Source organism: Petaurus breviceps, unplaced genomic scaffold, assembly GCF_028583685.1.
Source record: "Petaurus breviceps papuanus isolate PSGF00001 unplaced genomic scaffold, PetGlider_PUasm1.0 183, whole genome shotgun sequence".
Taxonomy (NCBI): Eukaryota; Metazoa; Chordata; class Mammalia; order Diprotodontia; family Petauridae; genus Petaurus; species Petaurus breviceps.
Window position 1 is genome coordinate 8,592,066 of NW_027185791.1, and position 14,529 is coordinate 8,606,594.

Here is a 14,529-nt window from a genome sequence, read left to right on the forward strand (position 1 = left end):
CAGCCTCAACCACCATATCTATCCCAGTCCAATCTTGCCTAGCTAGCTCTTCTAGTCCAGTTCCATAGTGAACAAACTCCCCTTTATCAAACTCATTCTTTCTCTCATACTTTTTCCACATATCAGAACTCAGAGACCTGGCTTTTCTCCTGATGATCCTGCATCTCTGGCTCTTCTTTGGAACACTGGCTGTACCTTCTTTTATACCACAGGTCCGGCCAGTCCAGGAGGGGAAATCAGAATACTCTTGCTCTCTACTCTCACTTCAGATTCCCCCTTTGTTTTGTTCACTTGATAACCTTTCTTCTCCTGAAGTCCACAAATTAAAATTTTCCACCCAATTAAAATTATGAGATTGATCAAAGGCATTCCACCTCCTCTCTTTCAAGTTCAGCACCAGTTTACAATTCTGATCTCCTCTCAAACTCTTTCCTGACTTATACTAGGGAACTTTAATAGGCATGTAGATGCTCCCTAACTTTCCATTTCCTCAATCTCATCATGACCTACTCCATCATTCCTCCTCAGCCACATATAGGAAAGGGTCACACACTAGATCTTGCCATTATCCATTTTCCACTTCCCTAATTAGAAACTCTAATATTCTATCTGCCCATAACTTCCAAGTATTCCACCACTCCCTATGCATCACAATTCCCATACTTGTTCTATTGCCTGATCAAAACCTCCATTCTCTCCACCCCTAAGTACTTTCTCAGGCCATTACCCAGGCATGCTCCTACTTCACTTACCTCCCAAATTCAACTACAGTTAGCCATATCAACCCTACACTGTCTTCTGTTCTTGGATCCCTACCCCTCCCCAACTTCTATATTCTCTTCCCAAACCTCAGCCCTGAATTTCTCCCAATGGATTTTTAAAAAATATTTATTAATTTACTTTTAGTTTAAAACATTCAGTTCTACAAGCTTTTGAGTTCCAAATTTTCTCCCACTCCCTTTCCTTCCCCTTCTCCCCCTATGGCAGCATGCAATCCAATATAGGTTCTACAAATACCTTCACATTAAACATTAGTCAAGTTGTAACGAAGGATTATAACCAATGGAAAGAACAAGGAGAAAAAAGAACAAAACAAAATAAAACAGGGGGAAAAAGAGCAAGTAGTTTGCTTGAATCTGCATTCAGACTCAGTAATTCTTTCTCTGGATGTGGATAGTCTTTTCTATCATGAGTCCTTTGGAGCTCTCTTATAACCTAGTATTGCTAAAACGTCCATCCCTTCTCTCTCTTTTTTTCTGGAGGGGGAAGGCAAGGCAATTGGGGGTTAGGTGACTTACCCAAGGTCACACACTAGTAAGTGTGCCAAGTGCCTGGGTGTAAGGGTTATGGGATTTAAAGATCTTCCATGCCCCGTTGGACTTGCTGATGTAGCAGGAAGGGGCGGAGCAAGAGGAAGCGGAAGCCAAGCTAGCGTTCCTGCGTTGGCTGGCGGTGGTGGTGACGGCGGCAGCAGCAGAGGCAGTGGCAGCGCAAAGCCCTTTTTGAGTTAGGACTGCTAAGGACTTTCTGCTAAGGACTCCTGCTGAGGACTGCCAGGGGCCAGAGCTGCTGGGAGCGCGCTTCCAGGACGCTGGGTGGTTGCTGTGTGTGGGGAGAGGAGGACCTTTGCCTGAGGTAGCCTGTTCTGTTTTAAAGGCTTGAAAATGTGGGTGCTTTCTACTTTATCTACCTGTGCCAATATCATAACTACTCTGATGGCTTTCACTTTCTGGTTTTGGGACTCAGTCTTTTGGTCTCTTAATAAATTTTCTAGTTTATTTCCTCATATGGCAAACATGAAGTATTTTGTAATGGATAATTATATCAGCATATTTGTAATCTCTATAGGCATTGTGAATATGGCATTGCTGATACATTGGGGCTACATTTGAACTCAGATCCTTCCAACTCCAGGGCCAGTCCTCTATTCACTGTGACACCTAGCTGCTCCATCTCCCACTGAATTTCTTGTACCTCCTCTACTGCTGCTTGTAAACTGTTGAATGGAAGCTAGAGATCCTACAACCAAGCTGACTAGGTGCTGGGCTTATTAAAAATTCATGCTATCTAACCACAACTTGGCTATCACTGTTGTAAGGCAGTCTTTATATATATGTCTTCCTATTGACTCCTTTTCTCATTCCCCACAGAAGTGATTCCAAATATCTTTCCTGCTAAAGGCCTTTCTTTACACTCCCCCTCCCCTCCCAGCTGGGGCTCTAGCCTCTTACTTTTCAAAAAAAAAAAGGCATTCAACATGGGCTTCCTGTTCACCTCAAAATCCCTTGATAACACCTCTCATTCTCTCTTCATCTTTTCTATTCTGTCAGAGAGTGGCTCTTCTCCTTGCAATGGTCAACCCCTCTATATGAACACTTAATTTCAACTCATTCCTCTTCTTCATAAGGTTTTATCTTCAATCATGCCCCACTCCTTAACCTTTATCAGCTGCATTCAAACATTTCCAAGTCTCCCCCATCCTTAAAAAACATTCGCTATTAGACCCTACCATCCCCTCAAGCTGCTGTTCAATATTTCTCCTCCCTTTCTAAGTCAAATTCCTTTAAAAAGTTATCTATAAGACTTAAGAACTCCGATCAATGATAAGAATCAATGAGAACAGAAGTGATGGACTGAAGGAAGCAGAAACATATTCTAGGGACACAGCTAATGCAAGGGTTTGTTTTGTTTGACTGCACATATTTATTATAAAAGTTTTGTCCTTTTTTCACAAATGAGAGGGAGAAAATGAATTTCTGCTAAATGAAAAAGATTAAAAAAAAGGGGGGGGGCAACATTAATTTGCTTTTTATCTGACTATCCCTAGCATTGTGCTTTGCATACAGTAGGTGCTTAATAAATGCCAATCAAATAGAGCTTATTTTTTATAAAATAGTCAATAACCAAAATTATTCCTTAAAAATAAACTTCTTGGAAGGAAAAAAATTAAGTTGTATTCACTGAATTTTTCCATTTCCTCTTTTACTCATTCTTCAACTTCTTCTGACTTTAAACTTGATAACTCAACTGAAACTGCTTTCTCCAAATTTATCAATAATTTCTTAACTGCCAATTCCCTTAGTCCTGATCCCTCTTGATCTATCTGCTACATTTGACACAGTCAACCACCTTTCCCTCTCTGGATCTGCATGACAGTACTCATTCCTGGCTCACCCCAATAGCACCAACCACATACCCAGGATGACTGCTAGCACAGGTTCTTAGATCTGCTTTACTAGGAAAGATAGCTGTTTAAGGGGTCAACAATCTTTTTCTAATTACATTCACTTAGCTCAGGGGAAAAGTTAGCACCCTGAACTTCAAAGAAAATACAAGACCAACAGTCAGGGCTTCTAACTGTCTGAGAATTTAGCACAGATCAACAGACAGATCCAACTGTCTAAGGCAATACATAGTTGCCAGAGAGAGAAGTGCCAACATCAGGGTTTTTGAACAGGGCACCCCCCTCCCACGTGAGTCTCCTTAATGGCTCCCCAGTGTCTCATCTGACCAAATCACAGGAACATCTGAATCACAATAACCCTGGTGACCTCAGTGTCTAAGTGTCTAATTAGAAATTAACAAAATGTGTGAAAGCCTTCCTATAAGCAAGCTTCCCTTATTGGGCTCCATGTGAGGCCTAGTAATGGGAGGGGAAGATCGTATATTCCATTAACATTACAACCCCCTACCCATATGACCACTCCTTCTTAGTCTCTTTCCTGGCTCCTCAATTATATTATTTCCCCTAACTGTGAGTATTCCCCAATGTGCTGTACTGGCCCTCTTTTCTTCCCTATGTGAGGGGTTCTTAATATCTGTGTTTATTTTAGACCTTTCTGGTAGTCTGTTGAAGTGTTTGGGCCCTTTTCCAGAATAATGTTTTCAAATACATAAAATAAAACGTAGAAGATTATGAAGTCAATCATATCGAAAGTTATCAAAATCCTTTTTTTTTGGGGGGGGAGGGCAATTGGGGTTAAGTGACTTGCCCAAGGTCACATGGCTTGTTTTTGTGTTAAGTGTCTGAGGCCAGATTTGAACTCAGATCCTCCTGACTCCAGGCCCAGTGCTCTATTCACTGCGCCACCTAGCTGCCCCATCAAAATACTTTTTTAAAAAGTTCCCAGACTCCAAGTTTAAGAATCCTTACTCTAATGCTTTTTTGTTTTGTTTTTTTTGGAGGGGGGAAGGCAGGGCAATTGGGGTTAAGTAACTTGCCCAAGGTCACACAGCTAGTAAGTGTTAAGTAAGAGGCCGGATTTGAACTCAGGTCCTCCAGACTCCAGGGCTGGTGCTCTATTCACTGCACCTCCTAGCCACTCCTGTAATGCTCTTTTGATAACCTTATCAGATGCCATGGGTTTAATTATCATCTCTATGCAGGTACCTCTGAGATGTGTATATCCAGTTCAAGTTACTCCTAGATGTCAAAGAGACATTAAACTAAGTATGTCTAAATATGAACTCATTATTTCCCCCCCGAAAAACTTCCCCCTTTTCCCTTTGTCTTGAAGTATACCACCATTTTTCCAATATCCCACATTTGTAATTTCAATTTCTCACTCTCAACATTCAACATATCCAATCAGCTGCCAGATTATGTTTTTACCTCCATAACTTCTTCCATCAGACCATTTTGCTCTATTCACAAAGCTATCACTTTAGTTTAGGCCCTCATCATCTCTCACTGCAGTGATCTCCTAAATCATCTCCTTGGCTCAAATCTCTCACTATTCAAATAATCCTACATCCTGCTACCAAAGTATTATTCCATATTCACAGACCTGAATCCCTTATTCAATCAACTCCAATGGCTTCCTATGGTCTCTAGGATAAAAAATAAACTCCTCTGATTTAGCTTTTGAAGTCCTTTGCAACCCAGTCCCAACCTTCCCAGTCTCACTGCATTCTGTGATCTGATCAAACAGGTCTTTTCTCTGTTTCTCATACACGGTATTCTATTTCTCCTCTCAATGCTTTTTTATTGACCATAACCATCCCGCATGACTGGAATGTACTCCTTTCTTACCTCTGCTTCAAAAAGTCTCTTTTTTCTTCCTTAAAAGACACAGCTTATGCACTATCTTCTGTATGAAGTCTTTCCTGATTCCCTCAACTTTTAGTGTCCTCCTTCCCAAAATATTTTGTATTTAACTACTATATATTTATGTTTATTAACTTTATGTTAATTATTTATATATCTTTATATGTACATATTTGTCTCCATTAGAATGTAAGCTCCTTGAAAGTAGGGGTTATTTCATTCTTCATACTTGTATTCACAGCAACTGACTACTGGGCATTTCAAACTGGATGTCCAAGAGACATCTTAAACCCAACATATCTAAAACTAAATTCATTATCTTTTCCCTTAAATCCTTCCCTCTTCCAAACTTCCCTATTTCCGTTGAAGTCCTCCTCTTGGGCTTCAACATTTGTAACCTTGAAATGATCCTGAGTTCTTCACTCTCCCTCACCCCACATATCTAAGTAACTGCCAAATCTTGCTCATTCTACCTTGACAACATCTCTCACATTTGACCCATTCTGTCCACTCACATAGCTATCACCTTAGTTCAGACCACTATGACCTCTCGTACAGATTATCACAATCGCCTTTTAATTTATTTCTATGATTCAAGACTCTCACCACAGATGCTACCAAAGTAATTTTGGTTAAGTGCCAAAATGACAATGTGACTCCCAAACTCAGCACACTCTAATGGCTTCCTACTGTCTCTAGGATAAAATATAGACTCCACTGTTTAACATTTAACAACAAAAGGCCTAAAATTTAAGAATATTTTGAAAGAACAAACTGCCAATTGACAGTTGTAGTGCCAACTCGATATTCACAGTGCCTATGAATGTGCCAGCATAATTCTGAATAACAAAATATAAAAGACTTTCCACATGGAAGACGGAACCAAAACATTTATTCAAATACCAGAAAGCTGAATCTCAACACCAGAAAGCCAAATCCATCATAGCAATAAAGACATTTATATACAATAACAATGCAGGGGGGCACTGCCATCCCCAAGCCAGGATTGGGCCTTCCCACAAACAACACTCACAGTTCACTGCTTGCTTCCTTTCTTTCTCTCCCTCAGCTCTAACTACTCTGACCAACTTCCTCTGGGCTCTGCTCCAGCTCTGCCTCTTCTTGTTCCACCCTTCCTGCTCCACCCCTTCCTGTTCTACCCATTCAGCAAACTCCTCCCATCACAGGCTTCATATGACTCAAACTCATGTGACTTAGCCTTCCATGTGACTTAAGCAGGTCACACAGGTCTATTAATGGTAGGGAATGATCTTCCCATTAAGCAAAAATACATTAACAATACAATAGTGTATTTTTTTTTATCCATGAGGCAAAGAATATAGAGGCAGTAGGAAGAAAATTTTTATTTCAAAGTAAAATTATGACATTTTGCATCAACTGATATGTCTGGTCCTTCCAGCTTTAAAGTCCTATATCAACTGCCTACAGTCTACCATTCCAGCCTTTATGGATGTTACTTCCCCTCTCATACTCTAAAATCTGACAAAACTAGTCTTGTCTCTCTTACTTACCACACTCCATCTCCCTTCTTTGTGTTTTTGCACTGTCTAGCCCCCATTCCTGGAATGTAGTCTTCCTTAATTCCACTTCATTCTTTTCCTTTAAAATGTAGCTAAAGCACCATTTTCTACATGAAACCCTTCCTATCCCATAACTGCTATTGCCCTCTCTCTCAAACTACTTTGGATTTAACTATTTTGTATATTTGTATTTTTTAACTTCATACTATGTGTACTTAGTGTCTCCCCCATTAGAATATAAACTCAGCAGGGGCAGGCAGGTGGCTCTGCGAGTAAGGGCACCGGCTCCAGTGTCGGGATGACCTGGGGATCAAATCTGGGCTCAGATACTTAGCACCACACCCAGAAATAACTGGCCGTGTAACCTTGAGCAAGTTACTTAAACCCAATTGCTTTAAAAAAAAAAAAAAAGAATATAAACTCAGTGTGGATTAAGAATTGTTTCACTATTTGCAGTTGTATCTCCAGAGCCTAGCACAGTAGCTGACACAGTAGATGTTTTACAAATACTTGACTGACTGATTGAGGGGCCTGTGATTCCTTTGGTATAGAGAACATATCAAGTGAATTAATTCCTTCTATCAATGCAGGTAAAACACCATCTCAACAATATATAATCTTAAAGAGTTATCTACACAATTTAGAGTGACTTTCTTGGGGTCACACAGCCAGTTATTTATCAGAGGTTAAAACTTAATGCTAGACCATACTAACTTCAAGGATGGCTTCTCTATACACTTCACCATGCTGCCTCTTATGCTCGTTTAGTAAAGGACCAAAGAGTGATTTCTTATTTCTCCTTCAATTAAAATTCATTTTTACAACAATATTTATCCTAGACCTGTAGATATTTAGACACAAAGTATCGTTCCTCTATACAACTCAGAGAGGGTAACCATAACACAATGATGGGTGAATAGGTCATCCAGAAAGCTAAATTTCTAAGCCATCCAAATTAATTCCAATCAGGCAAAGGAATTTTCATATACAATACACTTTCATGAAAAGTAAGCATCCAATCAATCAGATATACATGCTTCTGAAACTACTAACTTACAAAATATAACAATAATAAATTTAAATACATCTTTTATACATACCTTGCCTTGTTGCATCGAACAATCAACACATCCTACTTGAATGTTCCCATGCTTAGCTCCAGGAATTATCTGTAACCTTTCAAAGTTACTTCCCAGTATTACAACATCACATCCAGAAGCATAAGCCTTTAAAAAACAAAATAAAAGCACAAAAAAAGAATCTTAATAAGACATGTATTACTTCAAATTACTAATCAAAAGAGAACTGATATTAAAACAGCTTTTAGGTTTCCTCTCATGCTCAGCAAATTAGCAAAGATGAGAAAAGCCAGGAATAGTCAATGTTGGATGGGTTATGGAAAGATATACACATTAAAATGTTGTTGGTGAAACTGTGAATTGATCCAACCATTCTGGAAACCAATTTAGAATTATGATAAGCAAAATGACTACGATATCCACACTCTTTGACCCAGAGATCCTATTGTTAAGTATATATCCCAAAGAAGTCAATGATCAAACAAAGAACTAAACAAACCAAAAAAAAGAAATGGCCTACACACACCAAAATATTTATAGTAGCATTTTTTTTTGTTTGAAGTTCCAGCAAAGAAATAGAAACAACTGGGTAATAGCAAAACAAATAATGGTACATAAATGTAAAGGAATGTAACTGTGCCTTAAGAAATGATGACTGTTATAAATACTGAGAAACATGGGAAAATGTACATGAACTGATGAAAAGCAAAAATGCCAGAAGTAGGAAAACAGTAAACAAAATGTCCAAAAAATATACATGGAAAGAACAACAAATAAATTGAAACTAAATTCTGTGAAATTATAATGATCATGTTTAGGTCACAAAGAAGAGATATAAAAATGTACCTCCCTTCTTGGAAGATGTGGGGAGCTATGGGTATGGAACACTGAAAAAAAATGCGCTGATTTGTTTTGCTGAACAGCATTCTATGCATAAGGGACATAGCCAATGAGAAAACAAAGAGACAGGAAATCTCGGTATTATAAAAACAAAAAATAATAATAAATAAAAGTCCAATAGAAAATTAAAAAACACTAACTGGAAAAAATAAGGTAATTTGCCCAGGGGACTAAGCCTGGAATCAATGATCTAAGTTCCTAGCAAAGTAAGACTTAAAAGACCCATATATAAATAATACACACTATTCAGGCTTGACGAACTGATACTGAGTAAGTCACTACTACTGACCAAACAACTACTGGTGACCTCAGTGTCTAATTAGAAATTAACAAAATGTGTGAAAGCCTTCCTACAAGCAAGCCTCTCCTAAGCAAGCTTCCCTTATTGGGCTCCATGTGAGGCCTATTAATGGGAGGGGAAGATCGTATATTCCATTAACATTACAACCCCCTACCCATATGACCACTCCTTCTCAGTCTCTTTCCTGGCTCCTCAATTATATTATTTCCCCTAACTGTGAGTATTCCCCAATGTGCTGTACTGGCCCTCTTTTCTTCCCTATGTGAGGGGTTCTTAATATCTGTGTTTATTTTAGACCTTTCTGGTAGTCTGTTGAAGGGTTTGGGCCCTTTTCCAGAATAATGTTTTCAAATACATAAAATAAAATGCAGAAGATTATGAAGTCAATCATATTGAAAGTTATCAAAATCCTTTGTTTGGGGGGGGGGGAAGGGCAATTGGGGTTAAGTGACTTGCCCAAGGTCACATGGTTTGTTTTTTGTGTTAAGGCAATTGACCAAGCACTTTTCTGGATGGAGATGAGAAGTCATATCTTTGTTGAATATTCTTCCCATCCTATTGTTATATAAACTTATTAAAATAAAATGTTATATATGGTTTACCTAGCAAATTTCATTCTAATCTGAAGCTGGAATCACTTGAACTGGCCTGAGAAGTCTTGGCCCACAAATAGATGGGATCAATGTACAAGAAGAAGGGTTGGGCTGGCCTCAGTGAAGAAAAGGACTACTCTCTCCTCAGCAGCTGGAATAAAGGAAGAGGTAATGCCAAGGAACTCTGAGATGTACAGAAAAGCAGAAGAAAACTCAGAAAACAGTCTATATTTTCTCATTAAAGGCAAAGTTTAGAACAATAGTTGTGGAAAAGATGACAATCAACTAGGCAAAAGTAGGGATTTGATCCCTTTAATGAGGTCCTAGTTGAAATCAGATAACAAATTTGTAGCTGATTCAATTAATCAGGTTGTGACTTCATCCAGCATCATTTAGTCATTTCCATTTCTGTAGAAGCTTCCCCTTCTCTCCATTTATATGGCTCTCACCCTGGTCCAGACCCTTATCCCCTCAGTTAGAATACTCCAATAGCTGTCTAATTGGTATCCCCATCTCATGTCTCTCAGAACTCTGAATCCAATTAATCCATCTTCTGCACAGATCCCAAAGGGACTTACTAAAGCACAGCTCTGACTATATCACATAACCCTCTCTCTATAGAGTACTTAACAAACTCCTTATTACACTGAAGATCAAATATAACCTCTTCTGAATTTAAAGCTCTTTACAATCTGAAGCCACTCTCCCTTGCCAAGATGATGTATTATTTCCTTTCATACTCTCTGCAATTCAGCCAAAATGGCATTCTTGCTGTTCCTCCCAAATGACACTATCTCTTGTCTCCAGTGCATGTATGAACTTATCACTATCCTACTTAAGAAACTCCAAGGGATCCCTACTATCTAGAATCATATATAAGCTCCTTTTCTGGCATTTAAAGTCCTTCAAAACCTGACTCTAGCCTACCTTCCCAACCTTATTAGATAATACTCCCTATTCTACAAGATAGTGTCTTTCTCACAAAAGTGACCCTGTGTCTATTTTATATGATTTTTAAAATACATCCTGTACTTTATATCTTCCCCAACTCTTTTTAGAATGTAAACTCTCTGAAGGCAGGGACTTTTGTCTTCATACCTAGAACAGTACCTAGGAACACACAGAGTGCTTAATAAATGATTGATGAATGATTGTTTTTTAAAAGAAAATTTCCTTTCAATATTCACCAGTCAGATACAATTATAACGACAGAAATAGCATATTATCAACTTTAATTTCATTTTAATATATTTGATTTTTCATTTGTCATTTTGTTGAAATTCTCTTATAAATCATTATCAGTCTATAAATGTTTCCTGTAGTTACTATTTCCTGCAGTTACTATTCAAGTTACCTTGAAGCAACTTTAAAAATTATTCTTCAATGAGACAAAAATAAAGCAGGTCCAGAGCTTCAGGAAAAGCTATCTGAAAACTACACTTACAAGTTGGTACCTTTCTTTGTGGTTTAACTTAATCAATAAACAGAAATCATTTATTAAGGGTTTAGTTTTCATGAGGTACAGGACTAAACACTGAGGCACAGAAGGTTCCTGCTCTCAAAGAGCATTCATTTTAACGGGGGAAACAACACTTAAAGAAGCAGGTATATACAAGATATGAACAGAGCTCTAATAGTTGGAAAAATCATGATAAGCCTCATGAATAAAGTAGGATATGAAATGAGGCTTGAAGAAAGCCAAGAAAACTCAAAAGAGATAAAGGAGAACATTCCAGGTATAGAAGAAAGGCACAGAGACAGAAGATGGAGGGTCATGTGCCAGGAACAGCAAATAGGTCAATGTAGCTAAATGGGAGGCGAGTAGAGCCGTATAAAGTCAAGTCAACAAGTATTTATTCAGGCATCTATTACGTGCCCTTAGGCAGTGTTAAGTTGTGGGGATACACTTAAAGGCAAAAATAGCCCCTTCCCTCAAGCTCACGATATGAGAGAGACAACATACAAGCAAGATATATAAAGAATAAATAGCAGATAATCTCAGAAGCAAGGAATTAACATTAAACAGGACATTAAATTAAAAAGGTTTCTTGTAGGAAGCAGAATTTGTACTAAGACTTGAAAGAAACAAGGGAAGCTTTCTAGGAATGGGGGATAATTAGTGAATATGCACAGTCTGGAAATGGAATGTCTTGTTCAAGAAATAGGAAAGCCAGAGTAACAGAACCTTAGAGTATTAGAAGACTGGAAAGATAGGAAGAACCAGGTTGAAAAGAGCTTGCAGTGCCATACAGAAGCCTTAGTATTTGCTCCTGGAGGTAACAGGAAGCCCCTGGAGTTTGTAGAGATCAGGTAACAAATTTGTAATGGACCCAATTAGTCAAGCTGTGATTTCAACTGGAGTGGGGGTGGGGGGAGACATCCTAAAGACCTATGCTTTGAGAAAATCACTTTGGCCACCGATGACAAAATAAAGATAATACAGGACTTACTATATAAAGATTACCTCTAGAATTAGTTTAATTAATTAGCCTAATCTTCTAGAACTGATACGTTCCTCCCCTAGAATGTATCCTCTAGAATTGATTCATATACATAGACATTTTTTTCATTGTTAGCCCATGCATCTTCATAACATCAATCACCATCTTGCCTTTCAGTACCTTCCCCCAACCTCCTTTTATTGTGTTCTGTGTTTAAATGCTTGGATAACTCTTCTTTTTTTTCTATCACTATCACTTAGATCCTTTTCCCTCAATCCTTTTTTTTTTTAAAGCCCTTTGACAAAGAAGGCTAAACAAAACCAATCCCCACATAGTGTTAAAAATGCATTTCACAACAGCACAGGAGGTAACTAGTAAGTTTCATTATTAGTCCTCTGCATTTGTGGTTGGTGGCTGCATTTATCAGACAGGCCTTAAATCTTTCAAATGTATTTGTCTTTCTCTTGTTATTTTACAAATTGTTCTCCTAGTTCTGTTCAGCCTAAGTTCATATAAATCTTCCCATATTTCTCTAAATCCATCCTTTTCTTATTTCTCATTGCCAATAACATTCAACTGCACTTATACACTGTAATTTGTTTAGTCATTCCCCAGTTGATGGACACAAAATATTTTCCAGTTCTCTGATACAACAAAAAGTACTGCTAAAATGTAGTAACAATGGGTAAAAAGGTATTCACAGATTAGTGACTTTGGGAGCTTTGACAACATAAACTGAACAATTAGTAAATAGCTACTGAAATAGTGCTAACATCTTTTATGAGAAAAGAACTAAAAAAGAAGAAGAGAATTACCCAAAAAAGGTAGTATGTTGTCAAGAAGTATTCCTGGAGTTCAGAAGTCCTGGGTTCAAATTCTACCTCTAACACCCGTTACCTGTGTGACCTTGAGTAAAGTGACTTTTCTTCCCTGATCTCAGCTACATAAAATTAAGTGGTTGGATGGTCTGTTTATCTATAAAACTTGTTTTTTTTTCCTAATATTTTGATAATTGAATTTCAATATAATTGGTTTCCTTGTAATCTTAAGCATTTTATAGATTTAAAAAGATTTTTCTGAAAAGGGTTCTATAAGCATCAGTTTTCGTGCATGCGCCGTGCGCGCGCACACACACACACACACACACACACTCCCACCCTTAAGTGGATAGGAGACAGAAAGACAAAGCTGCCATTTATTAGGTGTATGAATCTACAAAGCTACTGAATATTTGAGACAATCGTCTTTGTACACAATCAAAAATATTCACTGTGATAATCATATATATTTAATAAATAAACCTTTGTTCACTTTAAAATAAATTAAACTAATTAAGCACTGTCAGGGTCTACTGTTGGAACAAAAGAGACTTCAAAGAAGAATTAGATGAGACATTCAATTCTGATCCTCAACTCTTATGAATTCAGGGTAACAATACATGACATAGGTGATAAGCTTTATTTTACCCAATAGAAAATGCAAAGATTTACATGTAAGCTGATAAAACAGTAAAAACACTACTGCCCTCTCCACAGGACCTCTACTCCTCAGCCAGGGAGTCCCCCAGACTTACAGTACTACCCTGGGTTGAGATCAACCTTCTATCTGAAATTTTCTCTACTTAATCTAAAAAATGGATAACCTACATGAAGATACTATTACTGGATCGATTCACTAAATTTCTCGTAAGTGAAAGCCAGTAAATTTATTTATACATAGACATGTAATATACTAAGAATAAAAATCTTTAAAGCATTTATATAGTTACATATTTCTAAAATAATCTGTGACAATATTTTTCCTATTTCTCTTGTCTTGTTGTACAGTGATCAAAATAATAAGTACTTCACTGCAGAACAGTTCACAGGACCAGGGATCTAGAGCTGCATTTTTTTTTTTACAGTTGAGGAAACTGAGACCTAGGGAAATTAGATGACTTGCCCATGGTCACACAAGTAGCATAAGTCAGAGGCTGGATTTGAATCCAGGTTTTCTGACTCTTAGGCTAATGCTTTTTATTTTTCACTGCTACTTCAGAATCAGCAGTAAACTACCCTATTTTATTTTAGCCCCTCTAAGAAATAAAACATTTCAAAGCTCCAAATGGTGTTAACAGCTTTTATATGCTCTATGATCAAAAGACCTACAACACTAGAAGTTGTTTAAACTAAATTAACAGCTAATAATCTAATATATACAAGAGAATAAATTTTTTTGAGAAGTTAGAAATGGGGAAAGAGAGGTCCAGAGAAGTTAAATGACTTGACTAATATCTCATGGGTAGTAGACATCAGAGCTAGAATTTTAATCTGGGTCCTCTGACTTCAAATCCCAGGGCCAACCAAAGACATTTCACATAAATATTTTTACATCAAATATTTTCTAGCAACTATTATGTAACTAGCCATGAGCAGAAATGTTAGAAATTGACATTTAAATCAAATATAATACTGATCAACTTTGTTAGTGTTCTTTATCCTAAGAATGAGAATCTCGAAGGTGAATGGTGGTAGACCACAAACCAGTGCTTAGTAGTGGAAAGATCACTGGCCTTGGAATCAGAAAAACTCATGTTACTTGTCCCAACTTCCTCCATTTTTATGTGATTGTGGACAAATCATTTAATC

General features: G+C 37.6%; 1 protein-coding gene across 3 annotated transcripts in view; it reads right to left on the reverse strand.

Moving 5' to 3' along the window:
* Window positions 1-14,529, reverse strand: part of DMXL1 (Dmx like 1) — a 153,682-nt gene that overhangs the window by 131,460 nt on the left and 7,693 nt on the right. For all 3 annotated transcript variants that reach the window (XM_069087836.1, XM_069087834.1, XM_069087835.1), the window contains exon 2: window positions 7,689-7,814. In XM_069087836.1, coding sequence (XP_068943937.1) covers window positions 7,689-7,814 — 126 coding nt within the window. The remainder of the gene's footprint in view (window positions 1-7,688; window positions 7,815-14,529) is intronic.